This window comes from Hermetia illucens, chromosome 4, assembly GCF_905115235.1.
Source record: "Hermetia illucens chromosome 4, iHerIll2.2.curated.20191125, whole genome shotgun sequence".
NCBI lineage: Eukaryota > Metazoa > Arthropoda > Insecta > Diptera > Stratiomyidae > Hermetia > Hermetia illucens.
The window spans coordinates 119,083,275-119,103,998 of record NC_051852.1 but is presented as its reverse complement, the minus strand read 5'-3'; the positions used below and the strand labels follow the sequence as shown (position 1 = coordinate 119,103,998).

General features: G+C 39.5%; 1 protein-coding gene across 3 annotated transcripts in view; it reads right to left on the bottom strand.

Annotated features, from left to right (window-relative positions):
• Positions 1-5,783: 5,783 nt before the first annotated feature.
• The window catches only part of LOC119653456 (glycerol-3-phosphate acyltransferase 3-like), a 90,884-nt gene continuing 75,943 nt past the window's right edge, over positions 5,784-20,724 (bottom strand). Inside the window, exons 3-7 of one of the 3 annotated variants that reach the window (XM_038058065.1) lie at positions 19,621-19,866; positions 19,206-19,442; positions 17,748-17,981; positions 6,748-7,004; positions 5,784-6,599 (exon numbers count right to left, since the gene is read on the bottom strand). In XM_038058065.1, coding sequence (XP_037913993.1) covers positions 6,302-6,599; positions 6,748-7,004; positions 17,748-17,981; positions 19,206-19,442; positions 19,621-19,866 — 1,272 coding nt within the window. In that variant the 3' untranslated portion in view covers positions 5,784-6,301. The remainder of the gene's footprint in view (positions 6,600-6,747; positions 7,005-17,747; positions 17,982-19,205; positions 19,443-19,620; positions 19,867-20,724) is intronic. The other 2 variants (XM_038058067.1, XM_038058068.1) reach the window with 2 other exon arrangements.

The following is a 20,724-nucleotide window of genomic DNA, read 5'->3' as shown; positions in this document are numbered from 1 at the left end:
CGGAGGGGTATCTGCGTCCGTCCTCTTGTCGTAAAGATGAGCTGAAATAATCCTGTAACGCATCAAAGAATATTTCGAAAGCTTGATCGACAGAGAACAGGCTGGCTTTTGCTCCGGATCTTCCTGCATTGACCACATCAACACCCTACGTATCATTTTAGAACAGTGCGCGGAGTTCACATCTTCGCTTCACCTGCTCTTCGTTGACTTGGAGATGACTTTCGACGGCGGGAATAGTAAATTTATCTGGCGTGCTTCAAGGAGGTGGGGCGAATTCCGGAGAAACTAATAGCTTTTATCGGAGTGGCATATGATGGCGAGAAACCTCACAAGCTTCAGAGCAATTTGAGGTATAAAGCGGAGTGCGCCAGGTTGCATCTTGTCTCCGATATTACTTCTTTCAGTTACTGGTATCGATTTTTATGCAGACTTTTTGTCCGCAAGACATGGAGGAGTTCAATGGACGATGACAGCTTTCCTCAAATGCCTTGCCTAAACTGATGACATCTAGGACATTATTATTATTCTGTTAAGTCCTTAAAGAACTATTGTGCCCCTTTTACTGGTTATAGTGTACCTATTGATCATAGCATCTCAAGCAGGCTTATAACCGTCAGGAATTTAGGTATGTTCCCTACTTCCAGATCTTTCAGCTTTGCATCTGATATTAAGTGTTCTCCCAGATGCCTCGACCTACTTTGCACAAGTGCCGGACACTCTCCCAGGACGTGTATAGAGGTTTGGTCATACTCCGCACGAAACCTGCAGGCAGTGTTCGTAGATATCCCTAGCGTCCCTAGAATTCCCACTATGATTCGGAGGTTCTTTTTGGTGAGGTTTAAGCAATCCTTTGCGCTCATGGGTTCGTATCCCCCAATAAACACCCTGGACTGCTCCATCCCTGGTAGGCCCGCCCAATATAGTTCCCTCAACCGTTTCTCTTCGTTTCTTAGATTCATAGCCATGAAACCTTTTCCGATTCCACAGAAGGGTTCTGGCCCGTGTAAAGGCATCCCTGCTCCCTTCTTGGCTAGTTCATCCGCTGCCTCATTGCCTTCCAACTCAGCATGGCCTGGAATCCAAAGTATCCAGACCTTGTTGGATGAGCCGAGTGTATTCAGTCTCTCAAGGCATTCCCACACCAGTTTAGAGTTCACCTGGTTGGACCTAAGTGCCTTGATCGCTGCTTGACTATCGGTGAGAATGGCTATGTTCTGCCCCCTGCAGTTCCTTTGCAGACTTGATCGCTGCTTGGCTATCGGTGAGAATAGCTATGTTCTGCCCCCTGCAGTTCCTTTGCAGACTTGATCGCTGCTTGGCTATCGGTGAGAATAGCTATGTTCTGCAACCTGTAGTTCCTTTGCAGATTTTGCAGGACCTTAGCCAAATGGTTCTAGATTTGGAAAGAGAGTTCGGTTGAAGATAAACACCAGCAAAGTCAACCAGTCACAGAGCATCGATTTAATAAGCGTACTTTCTGCTGACAGCGACAACGGACAGGAATTTGCCCGGTGCGGTAACAGCGCTAGATCCGCTTACTCTGCTTTGTCTAAAATCTTAAAATGTAGTTATTTGAACACCAAGGTAAAGGTGAGACTGCTCTGTGCTAATGTTTTTTCTGCGTTGTTACATGGGTGAATTTTTTTTAGCCTTTGTCCCGTTCCGAAGTGGGATCGGATCGTCGTGAGCCACCGTTGTTTCGAACGGTCTTTTGGTTGTTCCTCACCGACGTCGATGTTCATATCAATCTTAGCAAGTGAATTTTCGTTAGAGCGAATTATGTCACCATCGAAGATCCCCCTCGTACAATTTTTCCACGATTAGTGTAACCCTGTGTCGATCCCGGATATCCTCATTTCAGATGTGATCAAGTCATTGGACGTCACTTGTCCAACGCAGCATCTGCTCTCTATTGCCGCGAGACGCTCTTCATTGCCTTTTATAGGCGACTAACACTCACAACCATGATATGGGATACCAACCAGATCGAGACGCAATTTGAACATTCTAGTGGACTACTTTTAATTTTCTATATTGAAACTGTGGTGCTTTCTTGCCAGTCAGATGGTGTTCTACCTTCCTTAATGACCCAATTGAAGAACTCAAAGAGCCACAGTACTGTTCTTGTCATTAACGCAACAGAAGTGTCCAATATCCTGTGTGTGTTGTTGTCGGCTTTTGGCAAGTGTTTCTCGCCATCCCGAGTCTCCAGTTTATCGTAAAGATGTTTGTAATGGACTGCTCTGGTAAGAGCCACCGCATGCTTTGCTTCTCGGTTGGCATTCTTGTAAATTTGCCATTTGGCCCGCGTTTTATCGTCAAGAAATCTATGGTAGAGACATTTCTTTTCACGGACCTTCATTTGAACATCGTCATTGCAAAGAACCCTGGTAGATGCTATATGGGAGTAGTACATGAAAAGTAACCGCCACTGTCACTCGAAGACTCCAAGACTTCGTGAACACATGTCTGCATCGTATCATCAGAATAATCCGGTGTTTAAGCGATTTGGCCAAGTTTTCACCAACAGCCGCATCTTTGGAGCCAGCCCAATGAAAACAAATCTGCTTGCGCATTTAACCTCTTCCGTCGTTACATCATATGCTATGCAAATGGCCTGTTTGGACATAGCGAGATTCTTTTCCGTCATTGCATCAGCATGTTACCTACCAAATGGTGTATTTGGCCTCGACATGGCTCTCTTCCGTGTCATCACTTCGCAACACAACAGCAGGTGTCGATTTGCCACAAACAACAAAATACATAATAATAAACAAGTGTTATTGTGTTGTGTACAAGAACACTTTCGAACTAATATGTAAACACGGAAGGGTCAAAGATAGGTGAATTAAAGAATGACATTACTTTTGATTTTTAGTATTCAAGAAGTCTCTGGAAAGAGCTAAAGTGTTCTAATCGAGAACACTTTATTGGGCGCAGTCACTCTTTAATTCGCTTTTTAGGTTTATTTAGAAATTGTCAAAAGTAGAATGTTGTTTTTTGGAAATAAAAGTTTTTAGAAGTGGAAACGCGAGTGTTTTTAATAAATCCAAGTGTATAAGAGTTGAGAATCAACGTAAGTATAGTATTAACGCTTTAGCTTTTTCTTTTTCAGAAGTTTTGAATACCCCATAGTTCCGCAGTTAAGTTTCGGCAGCCCGGAACGAGAGCAACCCCGGCCATCAAACTTAAATCCAGGAGCTAGTGCGCGAGCTTGACCAACGCTCAAGCAGAATAGCCCATGGATGAGGCCGTCTAGGATATCGCCGAAACACCGGTCTGATACTATTTCAAATAAAGAATTTGGTTGGAGCACAGGCCTGGCACCCGCGAGCGTTGTGATCGGAGGGAGGAAGTGGCAGTGGATAGGTCAAACATTAAGCATTGCTGGCTACGACATGCAGTGGAATCCACCTTCAAAAATGATCGACGAGTGGGTCGTCCCAAGGGAACTTAGCGCGGAACAATAGAAAGGAGTGCGAGCGTTTCGAGAAGTTCTAGGGGGAACTAAAGCGTGTTTCGGGTAACCACGAGCAATGGTGCGTAGGCGTGGTTGACGAGCTTTAACCCAAAAAGGGGTAATCGGTAATCGATATTGCACGTGATATTTTGTGCTTTCATATGTCGCTCAGGTAATTGCTTCGTATAGCTGGGGTGGAAATTATTCGGGCCTCCTTATTTTCCCCGCTTTCATTGAAATTTTCATTTGGGCCAGCTAGAAAACTCTGCACCCGCAAGCTCCTCCCTCGTTCCTCTCTGTGGGTGCGTAATATCGCACTATTGAGATGTTTCACATTGTACCGGAATCTAGCAGTCAACATTTTGTATGATACCTTTTTCCAGAACATGAGGGCCGGGCTATAATAAACATTAATCCGAAACCGAATGTAAAATTATTTTTCGCTTTTTCCTTCAAGTAAAATGATATATAGTAAATTAAAAATCGTCTGGCTTTTGTAGCTCTGTCACTTCATCATCATCAACAGTGCAACTACCGCTATTTTAGGCCTGCCTCCTCCCCTTATTACCGAGGTATTGAGGTATATCAGATCGAAAATCGAGACTTACTTTCAACCTCGGAAAATTGGCGGAAGGCAACGTTTAATAGTACTGTGTCCAACTCCGCTTCGGTCTCAATTAGGATTCGGTTGTTGGCGTTGATTGTTTTAAGGGCTTTAGCGTCCAACATTAAACTGTCTATCGTTGTATTAGAGTTTCCGAGAATTCCATTGTGTCCTGTATGGCTTGTTTCCCACTTGCCACATCGTGGCGTTTCCAGACGTATCTTTCACCCAAGTGATAATTTTTGTACGGTTCACAAATTACTCCAATAATTGAAATTGATTTATATTAACCCCATTTACATACGTGGTTCATCTTTCTCCTATATACTCGACACGTACCGGTCATCTACACCCTGTTTATCCTTGCAAAACAAGCATCGTCGGTCTCCAGTTCAAGCCTTGAGGGATTTCGTTCAGCACTTTTTCCAACTATCATGTTGGTTAGTTCACGTTGTTGTGGCTGAAATCAATGCATCTGAAGCATGTTTTTAGAGATACTTTCTCTCTGAGTCTGCACTTGATCAAACCTATTCTTCTTTTTTTCGTGGTGATCAATTTATCCACTACTTCCACCAGTAATATAATAATAGCGGCTGCGTACCATATGTTTTCCTCATCCTTTTTATGGCGATCTATCCTATATCGCTAAGACAATTCCCCAATTGGGCACAGATCTCCTTTCTGTGTTCGCTTTATACGGTTCACACTATCACCCGAGTTTGTCAATTCCGGGTTCGTTTTTATCTTCCTTGGAAATAAATATTATTTCCAGGCGGATCTTTCCCCTATATTTTTTTCCCTTTTGCTGCGCATTCTAATCCATTCTTCCTACTGGCAAGTATTTGATCCTTCCACTATTGTAGATGCTAAGGCCGAGGTCGAGAAACTGTTTACTTTCGTGTGTGTTTTGGCCGGTTCGACTGCCGAAGGTCATTGTTGTCTTCGGCGGTAACTGGCCAACCTTAAGATAATCCGATGTGGATCTAATTCCCGTTCCATTCTTATCTCAAGGTGAAAGGGTAATATGGCCCCAGGATGTAAACGTGGATTGGAACCGACGATGGAACATAAAACGTGGGAAATGCCTGCTGAACCAACATTAACAGCTCTACTTACAAACTCTATCTCCACCTCCACGTGGTAATCGCTGGATGTTCTTTTTTAACGAAAAGCTGTAGACGGAGAATGAAAGCGAGTCTCCAGCGCCTAAAAACGGGACAAATTGTATCAACTGGTCCTCCAGGTTTTGGGTTAGGAAGGGCTTTCATTGTTGAGGCAATAGTCGCCGATTGGGATTCGTTTGCCTACTCCCAAAAAACTGGGTTTTCGAATCCTTTCCCCTCCTTAATATTTTGTTTATTTTCTTGGTACTCTACCTGTTGTCAACTTTGATCTACGGGTGGGCGTTTTGTTTCCATCTATCAGGCCTGTGGATAAGCATATCTATGCGCGCAAATTTTACGGATATATGCATGTTCATAAAGCATTCGCAGAACCTTTCCTTACTCGCACGCAAGGCCGCAATTGATCCAAGATTTGACAACTCGGCACAGCTTTGTTAAGGAAATAAATCTTTGTGGATTATTGTAAGTGAAACATCAACAGCAAATTGAAAAATTTACTCAATTCTGTATTTATCATTTAGCAAAAAATATTATGGAAATATTTTCATACAGAAACTTTAGAAAAGTAATCAAACAAGGAAAACAAAACAATGTGTAACAAATTAGACTTAGAAAAAAGGATCGTTTTTCCTTCGCTTCTTTAATGGAACACAAATGCATTAAGATTATTTTAACATTGTTTATGTAGGGATGTTGTTCCATATGCGAAATGAGCTGAGCACGTTTAGGAAATTTCTTGGAAAACATTTTTTACACATTCTCATCCTTCTGGTACTCTTTAACTGAAAACTATCATTAAAATTTAACATTAAGAGCTCACTTAACTTACACACTTACAATTAAGTAGAAAGAAAGAAACATTTGGAAAACAAATATTGCCTGGAAAAACGTATTTACAAAAAGTCTCCTAACTAATCACAAATGTCGGCTGAAAATTTTAAGTCTAAATTATGATTTTTTTTATGCTATGATAACACATGTTTTACGATAAATTGATTTCATGGGCTCTTCATCAGCCGGAAGCTTGCCGGGGTCAATTTTGAATTGGCTGATTTTCATTGTTGTTTTGCAATACACTTGTATTATAAATATGTATATATGAGTGGCTAGTACTTATTCTCCTTTTAATCTTTTTGTGAACTCGATTTGTTGTTTTTCCTTCCATTCCTTCTTTGGCTTCATTCGCTTCAATTGGCCATCCCAATCAAGATCGACAAGCCCTCCCTGCTTTGCTATAACAGCTTTTACCCGATTTGCGAAATCAATAGCGGATTCATCCTCGCCACGATACATTGGTGGTAAATACCATACATCACAGACAATTGCCCACGAGGTCATCATCATGTAGAGATATTGCATCATTGAATATTTTGAGCTGTTCCAGAATGCATCACCGAACCTCGGGTCGTATCTGAAAGGTAGATTAACGTTAATAGTCAGTTACAGCATTTGCAATTTCGGTGTTATGGGGAGATTGAAGTATTTAAGTGTATAGATTTGTGAGTATTTATTGAAAAATTAGGGAGTCATGTTAGACAAAAAAATATAATTCAATTTACTTTATAGCTACAGGATAAATCACTCCTCCAACTTCAAAGCTGCCTTTCTTGAATTGCATCACAGACGTATTGTTAATACATGTTCCTTCTGGGAAAATTAGAATCGGTGGATTATTTGGATCGGAAACATGTTGACGTAATCTTTGCGCTACAGCGTGACGATCCTTGGCTTCAGCACGTTCGAACCAAATGTGGGGTGATGCTCGTCCCAGAGCACGCTGGAGAATCCCCAAGAATCCTCCATGTCTTTGGCCGATCTAAGTTTGAAAGTTTGTATTTAGGAAGATATTGAAAAAGTATTTTTCGCGTACACTGAAGTCGAAACAGTACAAGCAAACAAAAGCATCAAACAGACATTCCAAGGTATACGTGCTAAGGAGGGGGTTAATGAAATAAATAACGTTGTTTTTAAAATAACATGCAGCATGCATAATACTTACGTAAAACTTGTAAGGAAGTTAAGTGCTACGTTTCGTTGTGCACTTTTGAATGCATTTAAATTGTTCAAACCTTTTCAATAATAGCAAATTTTCCAAAAATTGATTCGTGCTCACTGCAATATGCGTATCACTTGTAAAATATTAATTGAATGGAATTGCTTGGCGTGTTTAAGAATTTAATTGAAAGTAATTCAAACGAGAAATCGATAGCTTCACAAATGACTATGAAATTCAGTAAAAATGAATCATATTCCTATTTTACTTTCTCGAGAAAAAATGAATGCAACTTCCTGATGAAATACCTGCATTTCAAATAGCAAATAAACCTGCATGGACTTCATGTTCCACAGTAATGTTAATTATTGAGTCGATTATTCTTTTATTCAATGGAGTGGACCTTCAAAATGCATAACCAGAAAAATGCAGGAAACTAAACATTTTCATTGATCAATTAGACTCTGCTCCTCGATATTCCTAACTGCAAGGATACAGGCGCTACAAAATATGGCCTAGAAAAATCTCAGAAACCGACTTTTATGATTATTAAGAAAAAAAAAAAAAATAGAAAAATCCTTACCAAACGTCAACCCATTTCAATTAATCGAATCCAACGAAAAGTTTGAAGAACCGGACGTTTTAATGAGTTTGGCGGAATGGGGACTAGGGAAAATGAAATACAATTAGCAATTATTTTTTCCTAATATGGTAGATATCAGTGGCCGCTACGAGGAGCCCAATTAGCGCTGTGGTGCGGCACAAACTCCCTAAGACCATGATTGCTGTGGTAAGAGCGAGGGGACAGAGCCCAACCGGCTCAGACCTTCAGAGCCAACCCGTAGCATTCACGAAGGAAAGCAGCTCTTTCAGAAATGGCCGCCTGGCTGTCGGCCAAAATGGCTATGTTACACTTAGAGCTCACATTATGCCCCAGTTGCTTGGAACCCGCTGCGAATCCTGGGAGATTGTACGACTCAAATACACTGTGTATTCGAGAAAATTAGCTCACCAACTAAATAGACTATCTTTGATCTGTCATAGCCTTACAACTCGCTGCCGGTCTGTCCCCCTACCTTGGTTGGAAAGTTCACGGCAAAGTCTCTGGTGAAATTCGGCTTGCGTGTGGCGTAGTCCATGGGGTGACCCTAATCTACTTTGCATTTGAAAAATTCGGGAGAAAAAATTATTTTTTTTGGCTTTAAAATAAGCATTAATCATTCACTTTTAATTTGGAGTGGCATAGCATAGTATTTCGTTGTTATGGGGACATTTTTTTCTTTGTAGTCGTTCAATACGATTCCTTGTCAATCCCAAAAAACTGTAAGCATAGGTTAGTACCTATTTGGGCGTAATGTGTCCTTCTGGCGTCATTACTGATGTCTTGTTTAGATTCGGGTTTACAATAATGAAGACAAGTTTCATCTGTAGTAACTATTGATTTAAAATGTTTTTTGTGTTTTCATTAAAGAGGTTCAAAACTCGCGCCAATTTTCAACTCGTAAGCGTCTTCTAAACAGATGATATATTTTTCAAAGTAGCTATAGAAGTTTTTTCTTCTTTGGTAAGAAATTAATCACGGTGTGAAAAATGGTTTTACAATACCTGCACTCTCCTACCGGATTGCTTTATCTGATGGACCATCATTCATTGATTAAATATACGATCTGCACATAACTTGGTAAATTGTTCTTAGTGAGTCCCTTTATTAGTGCAAGAACCTGCCGCTATTCCCTCCATCCCGGGAACTTATTAAGTTAGTTAGTGCGCTACAAATTCCAATGAGACAGATCTATGGTAATTGCGTGTGTTATTCGTTAGAACGCGCAAGTGTTTGGGAATATGTGCAAATAAAAATTGATATAATTCTGCGGGTTTTACGCCCTATATGGATCAAAAATTCTCCGATTTCATACCTGGACAACGATTCTAGTAACAACACCTGTAGGGGAAAAGGCATTCCCATATAATGCATTGTTGTTTCGGCCGACCTTTTGATTGTTTCCCATCGATTTCGATTTTTAGGCCAATTTTGGCAAGCGAATTCCCATTAGTGCGAATTATATGACCATACCATCAAAGATGCCCCCCCCCCCTTATTATATACTTATTTTGGATATAACCATGGTGTATTACACCACTGGTCCAATGCAACATCTTCGCTTCTATTGTCGCGAGATGCGGTTCATTGTCGTTTATAGTCGGTTAACACTCAGAACCAAAGAGTGCGACAGGGAGGATGACACTGCGGTAAATTTTGAATTTGAGACGTTCGTTGATATATCGATCACGAAGACCGCCATCTATGTTGCGCTAATGTGTGAAGCAATTTCCAACGCAGTTCAGCCATTGGCTAATAGCATTAATCCGAGATATTTAAATCGCTCAGTTGGGGGCAGATCACTGCCATTGAGAGTGATGATGTCTGTTTCATTGGGATCGGTTTTCAAAAACTCTGATTTATTTAGATTCAGTCTGAGACAATGTCACTGAAGGGGTCATTTCATTTTTGTACAAGTTGTCCGAAATTAGCTTTGCTATGAGACGATAGGAAAACATCCTCTGCATAAAGCAGTGTGTAGGGCGCTGAACGTTGGATGTCCTGTGTAACGGTGTCCATATCCATAACAAAGAGGAATAGTGAGAGGGCACTACCTTGATGAACACCGACAGACATACCAAGCGGTTTTGATATGTCTGCCATACTTCGAACTTTACTTTTCGGATCGTGGTAGAGCAATTTAATCTAGCGCACTAGTTCTTCTGGCGTTATGTGTTGTCGCAGAGCATACCAGATGAGTTCGTGTGGGAGACGATCAAATACCTTCACTAGATCCGGAAATGCAATGTAAAGAGGGGCGATGCTTCACGCGGAGGAATGAGGAACTCACTGAGTGTTAGATCACAGCTCTTTGTTCTTCAGAGCTCAGATGCGATGTCGGTAAGCCCTGTTGCTTTCCTCGATTTCGTTCGTTTTATTGCTTCCTCGAGTTTAGTGGGGCAGAATTGCTCCAAATGTCGTTGAAATCTGCTCCAAATATTCCGCCATCTATCCGTCGCGGCTCGTCGATCGGTAAGCAAAGTACTGTTCTTATCATTGACGTAACATAAGTGTTCGATATCGTGATGTCAGCTTTTGACAAGTTGATACAGTTTTCTCTCGTTGTTCCGAGTCTCGAGTTTATCGTAACAGCGATCAATTTTTTTGCTTCGTGGTTGGTAGTCTTGTAAATTTGTCGACTGGCCAGCGTAATAAAAATACGTACGGTACTAATGACTCCGAAGTGGTGACCCCAACATGATGCGTTACAAAGCTATGACAAAGCAACAAGAGTTTCTCCACTCTAAGTCGTCGTCGTTAAGGTACTACCGTTTTTACGTCAAAATCTAGAGTTATGGATTGTATAAGCGTGGTCCAATTATCGCGGACTTTGAAAATTATGCATATTTTTGCCCATCTTAAGCTAGGCGTTCTGCTTTTGTTACCAAACCGATTCATAATTAGTCAAACGAAAACAAATTTAGTGCCATAAAGGCAAAAATCATACATGTTTTGGACGAACATCGACATTAGTTACCGGTGCCTTCTTGAGAGTGAATTGCGCGAAACGAAACCTTCGCTTCCTTATTTAACACCCACCACTCGAAAAGTTTGACACTTAGGATTCGGGCGTATAATTACCGATGCAGTAATTATACATTGCCAACGTGAAAACCTGATCACAGGCGCAGATTTTTTAAGCATTTTAACATAGTCATACACGTTTTCAGGATGGCAAAAGAAACGAATGGGCGAAAGCCGAATATTTGCGGCAAAAGTGGACATGCTCGAAATTAAACCATTCGATATTTCTTAAGAGATTAGTAGTCAGCTACTGCATATACAGATTTATTTATATAACGTTGTAGTCAAGCATGCTACTCAGCACCATATCGTAAAATCGCCTCGGTTCTCAATGGATACATTTCGCATTGTCAGAGCCGATTTGAGAAAAATTTGGAGGATGATGCATTTGCGATGACTATCCACGGGCCACGACATTCTGTCGGTGTGAGATGCTGTACTATTCGCAAAAATGTCTAGGGAATATAATCAGACGTTCCCAAAACACGCCTTTCGGCCTATCCGAATATTTCATGATGGCATTCGGCCTCCACAATATATTCTCCAGCGTTTCATGAACGAAGTTTTGAAAGGACTATAATTTGGGGAGGCCGACGATATAATCATGATGTCGAAAGATTACGAAGAACATCTACATCACATAGGAACCATCTTGGCCCGAATCAGGGAACTAGGTTTTACTATAAACGCCGGAAAATGTCAATTCGGCAAAACCATAGCTGATTTTCTCGACCATCAAGTTTCTGCCAACGTAGTAACGCCACTACCATCTTGAATTCAAGCCAAATCTTAAAAGATTTGTATTGTGATTTTGACCTGCGAAGATTCCTTGTGCAACTAAATCCACGAAACGTTAAATGTATTGGTGGACTCTACCAAGCAAAATTATAAGTAGCTAGTTCCTTGGTCGCTAGAGTCAACTGGAAAACTCCACTAGCAAACAGAGCTGTTCTAACTCATCAACGCGAAGGCGCATTACTTCGCTTATCGACTGATGCATACGATATCAGAAGAGGAACCGTACTCGAGCAACTTTTAAATAATCTATGACAACCTCTTGGATCTTTTTCGGGAGAGCTTCGAGTTCAAGTTCAAGCAATTTATACTAAAATGTTATCAGCACATGCGAGGACTTTATAGAAACCAACAGCATATCACTTTAAACTAGTTCCGTATTACTTTAAAGACTCCACATATTTTTTCGAACCGATGTCGTTATAACACTGCTTGAACCAACATACACGGTCCCTTATTTAAAATTGTATATTCGGAGCTAATAACATCCATAAGCGACGACGATCGATCGACGAAAGAAATCGTCAGCAATTTTTTTGATAGTTATAGATATTCGTCTAAAAAAGGAGTGGTCTGTGCATTAGGAAACAGGAGTCCGCTGCTCCACAAAATAAGTGCGGTCCGTGATTAAGCAGTTCCAGGACCATTTCATTCCCAAACAAGACTCAAGACAACGTTTCAGGGAAAAAGATTTGAAGAGCAAGGCGGATTATTCTACCAGAAAGATGTAGTTAGACTTCTGGTATCACTCTTAAAAAAAATATGTGGAAGAATAGAACGAAATCCCAGCAACAAAGCTGTTTTTTTTCTTCCTTAAATCGGGAAATTTTTTGACCTGCGTAGCAACTGGGGCAAGTTTTAGGGTTATAGGTAACAATTGTCAGTATGTGTATGGAAGTTTCGGTACTATTTACCATCCGGACGGCGGTGGGGTCGTATAAGCTGTAAAGATGGTAATGCTTGTGATTTTAGTTGCATTAGCTTAAAATCGGCGTACCACTGGAGCTTGCTACAACGAGCACAAAAACAGAATTATATGAATAGAAGAGATTTCGTAAAGCCATAGAATTGCTCGGGGTCAATGTTGGGAAACAGGCCTTTCAAAATAATCCCATATCCACCTATCGATGGTCATGAGGAAGCACATGTAGTGTCAGCCACAATAAATGATAACAGTGTGTTAGCTCCACTGTAAAGTTTAATCTTATAGTAGGAAGAGGAAAGGAAAGGTGCTGCGAGGAAAAGTCGAAGGAACTTGCCAATGGGCAGAAGGAAAGCCGGTACCCATGTAGTTGCAAGATGACAGAAAGAAAAAATAGAAGGAGTACAACGACAAGAAGAAAGGAAATCATAAAGGAGCAGAAAGAAATTGCAACTCGCGAGTGAACTCTGGAGTATTGGAGCAAGCTTATGCTAGAAATTTAGGAAAATAAAGCAAATGCTGGAATTGAAATTCTAGAACCGCAAAATATCTCATGGAAAGTGTAAAGTGGCAAAGAAAGGTCGTACGATAAGTTTAAAATCGGTCGAAGGAAAGTGAAGCGCCAATATGAGCGAAATGCAGAAGGAAAATTATACGAGGAGGTTATTCGGGAAGCTACCAAATGGTAAAATTTGAAAATAACACGATACTCTGTGGATATCAGGATATTCCAAAATTGCAAGAGGTGTATACTGCAGGCGAAAAGCGTGAGTTAGAGCACTTCATTTCTCGACTCCCGGTCAGCATTGCGCTAGCCTGGGCTTATTAACCTGATCAGTGTTTATCCACAGCTTAGTCGACTGGAGTTCGACATCCAGTCTCGAGATAAGTCACTTTGCCACCAGCGAGATTTTTAATTGAAATCTTCCTTTATGACAGCCTAGTGTTCTAACCATAAAGTCATCTGAAGATGTCTTTTTAGGCGCGGTTATATAGAATCGAATTTATTCCTATTTACGATTTTTGCAAATTTCTGGCAAGCATATTTTTCCGAAACTGGTTACATTGCGCATGATGCTCGTGACCACCCCCTAACAGTCGTTTTTCGAATTTCACGTTCCGCAATGGTACAAATGTTGTGGTGACATTTTAGGTTCCTGAGCGATTAGAGACCTCCTTGTAATCGATATTTATTGTTTTTTTTGTTATTTTTAAACGGAATTTGTGATCGTTTTCGTAGGACAACGCAAAATATTGCAAGAACAAAAGGAGTTCCCGGCATAGCCTCACCTTACTCAAACTCGAGGCATTATTGTACTGGCATTTCGTAAATCGATTACTGTCACTGTTTCATTGATAGAAAGCTTGTCAGCATATCTGAGGTGCAGCAGGAAAGACAATTATAAAATCTGAAAGCGACCACCCCTTAAATTTGTGTACACTTTAGTCACCCCTTCAATAGGAATAGTTCATGCGTTACCTAATGGGAAAAGTGGCCGTCTTAATAGGATAAGGTAACGTTTGTATTTGCAGAGGATCTCATTTTAAGTGAAAAACAACACTTTTCATACACTAGGAGTTTTGATTAATCCGATTGCTATTAATATGCGCAGTGAGATGTTAGCTACAAAATAATAAAAAGGCCTTATAAGAAACATCAGTCGAATTATATTTCGCTTAGTGTATTAGAGTCACTGATAAGGTTCAATTGCATACACAGCTAAATTTGGAAGCGCGCCATGCTTTCTGCAACACGTTGTGCATAAAATAATAGATGAGTTTAGGCTAATATTCATTAATTTTTTTATGAATTGAGTAGATTTTGGAATGAAATGAGAAACCAGCGAAAGACAGATTATCATCAAGAAATTATACATCTGATAGCGAAGAACATTCTAATCTACTGGATAAGAAAGATGAAGCTTTTAGACATCGCGCACAAAGCCTTGTACTAAATCGAAAAAAATGATAACTATGCATCCAAAGTTGAGAAAATAAATTTGCATCTGCAAAGGTGCTTCTGAAGTAATGATCACAATTTGGGTAGCGAAGAATGATAATTAAAAGGATTGCTAAGAATATGTTAGGGTTTGAGAGTTCAGTGAGAGGGAAGAAGCGATAACGAATTCAAATATTTTAGATGTTTACGGTTCAGAGAAACTGTTCGCTACTGCTCGGACTCAGAATATGGGTCTCAAAAGCGCAGAATGGATGGGTTCGGGTACTATGAATCGATGACAAAAGAACAACTTTAGCTTATCTTGGCTAACTTTTAAAAACAAGTGGCCAACAAATGCCGAAGGTAATCCAAATAAACTTCTAGCATAGTAAAGTTGGAAAGGGGAAACATAGTGTTAATCCAGGAATTTTGGTTAATGAATCACAGACAGTGCCACCAACAGAACAGGAGGACCCGGTCCATTATTGCGAGCATACAGCCGCCAGGCAATTGTTTGTGCCAACGCAACCCACCACAACGGGAAGGATGAGTACCTTTCTTAATATACTATTAGGTATAATTTAATAATATGCAATAGGGACACTGAACCGTTCTTTGTTACAAGGTGGTGGTCATTGATTTTCCCTTACCTACTATTCGAATAGTATTTGACGAGGTTTACCCCCAGAGCACAGATATATTCATATGGAAATTGGTAAAACGGCATATCGGTATATAGTAATCCACGTAACATAAACTGAGAGGGTTAGCCAAGCTAAACTTGGCAATGGAAATGAGAAGCGCAAGGGTGGTTAAAACACACACGCCATAGTTGAATAGGACAATTAGTACCTTGTATGAGAATAGCCGTAGGTTGAAAAAAGAAAAAAAAACAGCATACAGTTTGTAGTTGGTGGAATTAAAATCTGGCAGACCTATGATTGAAGACACGCTGATTATTCAATAGGGCAAAGAGGACAGAGGTGTAAGAGGAATATAACTGAACGCTCGCCAAGTAAAACAAAGAAATCGATGAAGTTAAGAGGGATTTTTACAGGGCATTCTGTGAGGAAATGGATTCTAGGCAGAATGCGCTTCCAGAGCTAGCTAATTGCTGCAACACTACTGGAACATGAATAACAACTGATGCAACGATTCTGAACAATATCGCGAAAAGGGACAACGTGGCATTGAATAAGGTGAAATGGACTGATAAACTAATTTGAACCATATAAACGATCTGGTTCAGATAGAATCTACCACATCCTCTTGTAGCAGGGAATTGCATCGCTGAAATAGTATTCAGTTAAAATCTATAGAGCTAGAACTAAAGTATATGCCGACGATTTGGAGATCAGGTAGAAAGATCTTTCTAGGAAAGTCAGGACGAGGTTAAACAGCCTATAGGAAAATAAGTCTCACTTTCTCGTTTGTCAAGGCATTAGAAAAATTGATTAAACGATTCGAGAAGTCGACTTTTTTGTTTTTGTTACATCAATTGGAAGAAACGTCCCTACCATAAGTTAATCGTCGATAAAACTCTGCCATTCTAAACATCTTTTTTTGTCTTGCTACAAAAACTTGCCTACCCTCACATTACAGGCGCAATGAAGAGCACTCTCGCCCTTGTTCTGTAGACGATATTGCATTGCCATCCATGGATTTCGCAATAAAAGGATAGATGAGGTTTGCGGTGTACATAGTATAGCCAAGTTCTGCCAGTCGATGCGTATAGCGAGAAATATTAGGCCGCCGAAACTGGTAACACTTCGTACGGAGAGTACCTAACCATATCTCACTTCTGTGGGACTCCGTCAGTAGCACGTGGACGACAACACGATGAAGTTCGGTAACTACGAAAAAAGAATCGCGATTATTTCGTTGCACCAATGTGGGAATACGCCGAAAAAGATTCATAGTTTGTTAAAAAAAAGCTGCCGGTAAACGAACGATTCGTTTTTAGGAGATTAGCTCGATACCGCGAAACAGCTGATGTGGTTGACAGGTCGTTGGATGGGCGCCCGCGCCTCAGTACGTCGCCCGAATATCGTGCATGCTGTGCGTGAGCGTCTTCGTCTTGAATCCTTTGGACTACAGCCTTTGGGCTATAATTAGAGGAGACTGCCTGCGATCGAACTTACACCGATTTGGAGAGTTTGAAAGCCAGCATCGTGCGCTCGAGAAATGTGCTTCATACCGTGCGTGAAACGATCGATACATGGCCTCACAGACTTCGGGCCTGTATAGCTGCTAGCGGCAGCCATTTTGAATATTTTTTTTTCGTTTGAAAGCTTTATGTTTCTTTTATCTAATGGTGCGTTTTTCGATTGATTTGGTTTATTACTTCGTGAGAAATAAAGATTTGTTTGACTGGGAGAACTTATGGCTATACTATGCCGATATATGGACGCTTGTGACAAAGTCGAGACCACAATAATTAGGGAGTACTGGCATTATTGAAAAAATTCTAAAAAAGAAAACGGGACTGGTGTTGAGATATATAGGGAATAAACGCCAGGTGCGACAGGAAAATTTATATAGGAATGGCGAACGCACTATTCATTCATAGCTAAAAACCCTGGCTACCGAAAATGAAATAACTTTGGACTGGATGGCGGGTCATAAAGAACTTGCAAGGAAACGATTCTAGAGCCTACGCTCAGAATCAGCTAAACCGCAGCTGCGAAAAACATGTGAGACAACCTCCCATATTATTATAAACTACAAAGAAAAGGCTAAATAAGATAAAGAAGCATCCAAGACAGAAAACCGCGTGGACAAAATAAGGGAAATCTATAGTGAGCGTTTAAGTAAATTTGTAAAAAAAAGATTAAAACCCCAAGGTTTTCTTTGCAACTTCGCATATTTCGACGACTATTCTTCTTCAAATGGTAAAAAATCAAGATTTTAGTAAACTTAGAAGAAAAAGCGTACCGCTTGTCTCTACGAATGCATATTAACAATAAGATTTGAAGTTATTCTTAATGTACCTATAGCTACCATTGCCTTCGACTTGGTGGTTATATCAACAATAAAAAACTTGTATTAGTGAATGTTATTAAAGAAAATCACTCATGGAAATTAAATTGGAAACAAAGTTAACAATAAAATCATTGTTAGTTACTAAAGCGACCTTTAAGCATCAACTAAAAAATATTGGACAGATATTATCTACTGAAAGCAAAGAAATATAGATATTAATAACAAAGGCGTCAAGTTTTAATCAATCAACTAATAAACTTCTATAAAAGCACGCGAGGACTCTATTGTAACGTTAAAACTCACCAGTGAATATGTATTGTCACACATGAGGACTAGAACATCAATTGGACTAGTATGATTTGCTACGCAGATCCCTTTCTTCGGTCGATTTTCCATATTATGATACGTGATAACGGCTGAAATTGCACTCGATAAGACGCTAAAACAGTGACCACTCACGGCTTTAACCCATTGCCGTTTTTTCTCTCCATCAGGCATAGAACCAACTAGGGCTGTACAAATTGTTAGCCATATTACCTATCAATTGTATACAATGTTCGGTTTTTTTTTGTCAGGGAGAAAATATATTTTTTTTATGCTGAATTTTTCATTCTAAGAAAATAATTTGATTTCTAAATTTTATCTTTTGTATGTTGAATTTTCTAGTGTGTGTCGAATTCTAACTGAAAGTTTGTTTTAGAGAATATTTGAAGCAATATTCCAATTTAAATTAAACTGAAAAACTAATGATGCCAAAACATAGATTAAAAAATATACAAAAATCCTGTGCAAGAATGCTCTAATGTAAGGGGAGGTGATGTAAGGAACATATTCCAATCCTGCATTTTGAATACGGTTACAAGGATATCCACTTGAAATTTCTCGAAGAAAAATATGTGAATTTATCAACTCAGTGGAGCAATAACAAGAAGTGGAGGGGCCGATGGGATATACAAAGTTCTGAAGCCTAATCGAAAAAATTGTCAAGGACCACTAATATTATGCTGTTTGGTAATAGACAAAACATCGGTCTCAAATTAACGGAAATAAATGTAACGTATAAGGTCAAAGATTCATTAAAGCATAGAAGGAATTAGTTTAGTTTCAAAGAGTAGTTCAATTAATTTAATGTGGCAGCTAAGCGAAAAGCTTTAGAGTCAGGTATTAGTATTTAGATGCAAGATCTGATTAATACGGGTATTTTATTTAGTTTGGGGGCAGGAAGTTTCTTCATGTTCATTAAATATAGCAAAACTTAGTTAAAGCTTTGTTTTTAAATGGTTTGTTACTCCTCACGTCTGTAAGTGCTGAAAATGTTAAGGTAGGTATCATGTAAATTAGGATAGACAACACAATGTGGTGTTAGTGAACATTTCATTGATCAAAATGGTGATTCCAATGCTAATTCTATTCTAGTGAACAAGTTACATACATTTCAAAATCTGAGACAATCACAATGCCGCTTGACAAATCACATAACAGCACTAACATTACCCTTATTTGATCCCTGAGTGAAATCATTTAGATGAAAACTATCTGCGTTATTTCACCCGCTACATCATTCTACGAATCATGTCAAATTAGATCCAGACAAAGTAGCTGTCCTTCATTTCTAGTATTCAAGCAATTGTTTGACATGAAACATGGCATGATATAAGTTTTAAAATTGAAACGACAGCAATCATTCAAATGTTCTTCAAAACATAGTTCTAGGCCCAACAAACATTTTTCATCGAATTTTCTCATTAAGAAAATGCTCACCAACGAGAATGTACAGTCAGTTGATAGGATCGCTATATCAATAGGCGTCGTATGATTAGCTACGCAAAATCCACAATTTTTCGGCTTATTTTCTGGATTGTGAACAGTAATAACGGCCGATAGTGATCGGGTTAGAAACCGGAAAGTCATCATGTAGGCTAGCTCAGCTAATGGCCTACGAATCCGACGGAATGGAATCAACGCAACAAGTGCATTGGAAACAACGGATGTGTAAACCTATACGACGCAAGGGTATTATGTCATTTTTGATTCAAAATAAAAGATTTAACATACAAAACTAATATTTCTACAAAATATAATCAACTGAATATGTAAAATTATTGTCTGCAAAATGTTCTCTGAAATCATGTATTACCATCTGTTTTTAGTCTGATGTTTATGGTCTGATACTTACACCGACGAAACATATAAACACACGAATTGGCATTAAAATTAAGTAACGTATCACAAAGCCACAAATCCATATGACCGAAAGTCGCCAGGAAATGAATTCATAATTTTGATTTGTCCGTGTTAGAAGGTTCCAATTCTTAAGTTCTTCCGCCTCGAATCTTGATGTGACTTCATCTTCAATAATCGCTTCGACGCCAGTTTTTATATAATCTAGACATTTGGCTAGATTGAAACTGATTTCTTCGTCCTGAAATGAAAATGGAGATTAGATTAGACGTCGTGGAAAGATAGAGAAAAGTAAATGGATTTCAGCTTGATATTGACTTTGAAGAGTTTTATTAGGAATTTGGAAACTTTATTGAATGTTATCTTATAAATCGATACTGCAACACATGTTTAGTATGTTTTTTTTCTCACTGCAATTTCATACTGAAACCTGTCTCTCGTGGAGAATTACAATTAGATTAAATAATCTTCCAACTGCAAATATATTCAAAGCTGCGTAACTGTAGGTAAACTTGAGCTGGAATTCTGACTGGTATCTAAAGTCTGAACACAATCTCTTAAGAAGAATTGTGCCACCACTTAATTCATTTCAAAATTGTATGAATTAGTGTCCACAAAATAGTAAAAAATCGAACTTTGATCAAAATTAATTTTCTTAATATTCTATTCCAACGTTTTCTTCTGACTCTTAAAAAAATACAAAGAAATTGATTTTCACTGGGAACGAAAGAATCATCACCGCCGCGATGGAGGCAAGTGTAAGAGGGACCCGATTCACCAACTACAATACAAGTCAAGAGTAAAGAAGCGCACACACCGGGAACGGCACAAGACAATATTGCCTAGTATATTTGCAAGATATATATATTGAAAACACTATTAGTAACTTATATCTGGTGTGGGCAAATGTCTCCGTTTGCCTCAGACAACAGACAGACAAATATCTGTGCCTGCTTCAGACATCGAACGAATTTGTTTGTCGGTGATAACCAAATGTTTGTCTCGAAGTTGAGTGAATGGGTTCTTTTTCTTTAGCCTTTGTCCCGTTTACAAGCGGGGTCGGCTGCCTCAGATAAACTTCTGTGCCAGACAAACATCC